Source organism: Triticum aestivum, chromosome 4D (genome assembly GCF_018294505.1).
Source record: "Triticum aestivum cultivar Chinese Spring chromosome 4D, IWGSC CS RefSeq v2.1, whole genome shotgun sequence".
NCBI lineage: Eukaryota > Viridiplantae > Streptophyta > Magnoliopsida > Poales > Poaceae > Triticum > Triticum aestivum.
The window spans coordinates 7,296,325-7,300,351 of record NC_057805.1 but is presented as its reverse complement, the minus strand read 5'-3'; the positions used below and the strand labels follow the sequence as shown (position 1 = coordinate 7,300,351).

Below are 4,027 nucleotides of genomic sequence, written 5' to 3'. Positions count from 1 at the left end.
GAAGGAAAAAAATAGAAAAAACGTTTTTTTTCCGTTTCCGAGAGGCACGGCCGTGACTCTCGCGAAAGCACAACCGTGACTCTCGCGGAAGGAAAAAAACAGAAAATGCGTTTTTCCCGTTTCTGAGAGGCACGACCGTGACTCTCGCGAAAGTACAACCGTGCCTCTCGCAGAAGCAAAACCGTGACTCTCACGGAGGGAAAAAAAAAGAAAACGTGTTTTCTTTTTCGTTTCCGAGATGCACGACAATGACTCCCGCGAAAGCAAAATCGTGCCTCTCACGAAAGCAAAACCGTGACTCTCGCGAAAAGGAAAAAAACACGTTTTTTCGCGTAAAAATGTTTTTTTGTCGAAAAAAATTTAGTCCAAATGTTAAGAAACACCGGTGAAAAACCAAAACGTAAAAAAAAAACCAAAAACCCCGTTTAAAAAGCAGTAAACGCGTGCGAAAAAAATAAATTCAAAAGAAACGCCCAGAGCACGACACGTGACGGGCGGTTGAAAGCACGCCAAATGGCGCCGATAGTTGTGAGGCTTTCAAAGAAGCTCTAGTTAACTAGCTGTTCCCGACGAACCAGCCATATGTCTCGCTTGCAAAACGAAAATCTACCCGAAAGCTAAGCCCGATCCAGGCCAGCCTGGTCCATGCTCTGGTTAATTCAGAGGCCTGGGAAGTACAGTACTAGTCATGGGATGTTGTGCTCTGCTCGGGCATGCAGTCCGTCGAGCGTCTAAGGTGCTCGGTACCTAGCAGCGCAATCCACTCAAGCAGCTCCGTCGCTCGGCGCCGCCCGCCGCGAGCAAGAGCACGCCACGACAAGCGACGCCCAAGCTGGCCCGCACCTCGCCGATGGCCCGATAAGCACGGCCGCGCGACGTGGCGACCCGCCTCCCCGCTGGCACGCAGCTCGCCTCCACGTAGCCGCCCCACGGCGCCACGTACAGCGGCGCGCGCGCTACAAATACGGTGCCACAATCTCCACATCCCGGCAGTCACACACACAGAGCTAGCTAGTTCAACAATGGCGACCAGAGCCAGAGTAACCATCCCTCTCCTCTTCCTCCTGGGAACCAGCCTTCTCTTCGCCGCGGCTGTTTCGGCCTCCCATGACGAGGAGGACGACAGGCGCGGTGGGCACTCGCTGCAGCAGTGCGTGCAGCGGTGCCAGCAGGACCGGCCGCGGTACTCGCATGCCCGGTGCGTGCAGGAGTGCCGGGACGACCAGCAGCAGCACGGAAGGCACGAGCAGGAGGAGCAGGGCCGCGGCCATGGCCGGCACGGCGAGGGGGGGCGTGAGGAGGAGCAGGGCCGTGGGCGTGGCCGGCACGGCCAGGGAGAGCGTGAGGAGGAGCAGGGCCGTGGCCATGGCCGGCACGGCCAGGGAGAGCGAGAGGAGGAGCAGGGCCGCGGCCGTGGCCGGCACGGCCAGGAAGAGCGTGAGGAGCACGGGAGGCGCGAGCAGGAGGAGCAGGGCCAAGGCCGTGGCCGGCGCGGCGAGGGAGAGCGTGATGAGGAGCACGGGGATAGCCGCCGGCCGTACGTGTTCGGCCCGCGCAGCTTCCGTAGCATCATCCGGAGCGACCACGGGTTCGTCAAGGCACTTCGCCCGTTCGACGAAGTGTCCAGGCTCCTCCGGGGCATCAGGAACTACCGCGTCGCCATCATGGAGGTGAACCCGCGCGCGTTCGTCGTGCCAGGACTCACGGACGCGGACGGCGTCGGCTACGTCGCTCAAGGTACCGTCCATCTTGTACACGTACTGCTGCATGCTTCATGCATCTGCCGATCGATGATAACGTGCGCATGCATGCAGGCGAGGGGGTACTGACGGTGATTGAGAACGGCGAGAAGCGGTCCTACACCGTCAGGGAAGGCGATGTCATCGTGGCGCCGGCGGGGTCTATCATGCACCTGGCCAACACCGACGGCCGGAGGAAGCTGATCATCGCCAAGATTCTCCACACCATCTCCGTGCCCGGCATGTTCCAGGTATAATTAAAACGTAGAGTACTAGTAGATGCTGCTCGATTTAATTTTTTTGAATGAAGGATGCTGCTCGAATTTCTTTTCTCGCATGGATAACGACGCACTGACTGACACGTGGATATACATGCAGTATTTCTCGGCCAAGCCTCTCTTGGCGAGTTTGAGCAAACGCGTGCTGAGAGCGGCTCTCAAGGTACGTACCTACTTACATGCATGCACGCATTAACCGATAAATTTCTCTTTTTTCTTTACCCAAACAACCTTACTCAGTCGATGCTTTATCCGTGAAATATTACGCAAAATTTACTTACCGTTCTTTTCTCTCTCGCATGTTATCTTACTTACCTAATTACTTGGTTAAATCTCAATTCAAATCTCAATGGTCTCAGACGACGACTGAAACCTAGCCACATCCTTACCTAAATGAAGTCTGATTACATACATGGATTGGACGTGAACGTGCAGACCTCCGATGAGCGCCTGGAGAGGCTGTTAGATCCGCGCCAAGGCCAGGAGAAGACAGGGGGGTCCATGTCCATCGTCCGCGCGTCCGAGGAGCAGCTCCACGAGCTGAGTCGCCAGGCGTCCGAGGGCAGCCAGGGCCATCACTGGCCCCTCCCCCCGTTCCGCGGCGACTCGCGCGACACCTACAACCTCCTGGAGCAGCGCCCCAGGATCGCCAACCGCCATGGCCGCCTCTACGAGGCCGACGCCCGCAGCTTCCACGCCCTCGCCCAGCACGACGTCCGTGTCGCCGTGGCCAACATCACGCCGGTGCGTCACCACGCTTAATTACTTAGGCTCCTCGTCTCGTCGAATGATATCTTGATTTGTGACTCAACTGTTGTCTACATGAATGCATCTGTCAATGGCAGGGTTCTATGACCGCGCCGTACTTGAACACCCAGTCGTTCAAGCTCGCCGTCGTGCTGGAAGGCGAGGGCGAGGTGCAGATCGTGTGCCCGCACCTCGGCCGCGACAGCGAGCGCCGCGAGCAAGGCAAGGGCAGGTGGAGCGAGGAAGAGGACGACGACCAGCGGCAGCAACGCCGACGCGGGTCCGGCTCCGAGTCCGAGTCCGAGTCGGAGGAGCAGCAGGATCAGCAGAGATACCAGACCATCCGCGCGAGGGTGTCACGCGGCTCGGCGTTCGTGGTGCCCCCCGGCCACCCGGTGGTGGAGATCGCCTCGTCCCAAGGCAGCAGCAACCTCCAGGTGGTGTGCTTCGAGATCAACGCCGAGCGGAACGAGAGGGTGTGGCTCGCCGGGAGGAACAACGTGATCGGCAAGCTGGACAACCCCGCCCAGGAGCTCACGTTCGGCAGGCCCGCCAGGGAGGTGCAGGAGGTGTTCCGCGCCAAGGATCAGCAGGACGAGGGCTTCGTCGCCGGTCCCGAGCAGCAGGAGCAGGAGCGCGGGGACCGCCGCCGTGGTGACCGCGGGCGCGGCGACGAAGCCGTGGAGGCGTTCCTGAGGATGGCGACCGCCGCGCTCTGAAAGGCCACTGTTGAGTGAGTGCGTGAGCTGGAGCCCGTGCCGTTTGAGAGCTGGACTTGTATGTGTGTCTTGTAAGTTCGTCAGTACGCGGGAGTAGCATAAATAAGTTGTGGCACGGGCTCAGTACGATCGATGATGTAAGTTTCGTACCTACCTTCTACCAAGGCATGCATGTCCAACATAAATAAAGACATGGGCGTTGCGCCTTTTTCAAGTATTTTCGACCCTCGTGCTGAAAAGGAGAGAACCGTTGGGTTGGCACGGCATCATTTGGTATTGGCAAACCCGGCCTTCGCCATTGATGGCTCTTGGAGGAGCGTCGCCTGCATCAACTTCGCCTCCGCCGACGCTCGCGAACACCTTGTTCGTCGTCGCCCCCTCCACTACTTACCAGGGCAACACGCTCACCATCGAACCGGTCGATGAGGCCGGCCGCAGTTTCTTATCAAGTTAGACAACATTGATATGTTTTGTGAATTACTATATGGGCAAGAACAAAAAAGAAAAAGAGCTCAACTAGATCGACTCATGAAGCAAGCCAGTA

General features: G+C 58.2%; 1 protein-coding gene across 1 annotated transcript; it reads left to right on the top strand.

Annotated features, from left to right (window-relative positions):
• The first annotated feature begins 980 nt into the window (after nt 1–980).
• Nucleotides 981–3,700, top strand: LOC123095638 (63 kDa globulin-like protein). Its single transcript, XM_044517175.1, has 5 exons — nt 981–1,737; nt 1,815–1,990; nt 2,118–2,180; nt 2,453–2,761; nt 2,863–3,700. Exons 1-5 carry the CDS (start codon nt 1,023–1,025, stop codon nt 3,481–3,483), a joined length of 1,884 nt encoding a protein of 627 aa, XP_044373110.1. The 5' UTR covers nt 981–1,022; the 3' UTR covers nt 3,484–3,700.
• The last annotated feature ends 327 nt before the right edge of the window (nt 3,701–4,027 follow it).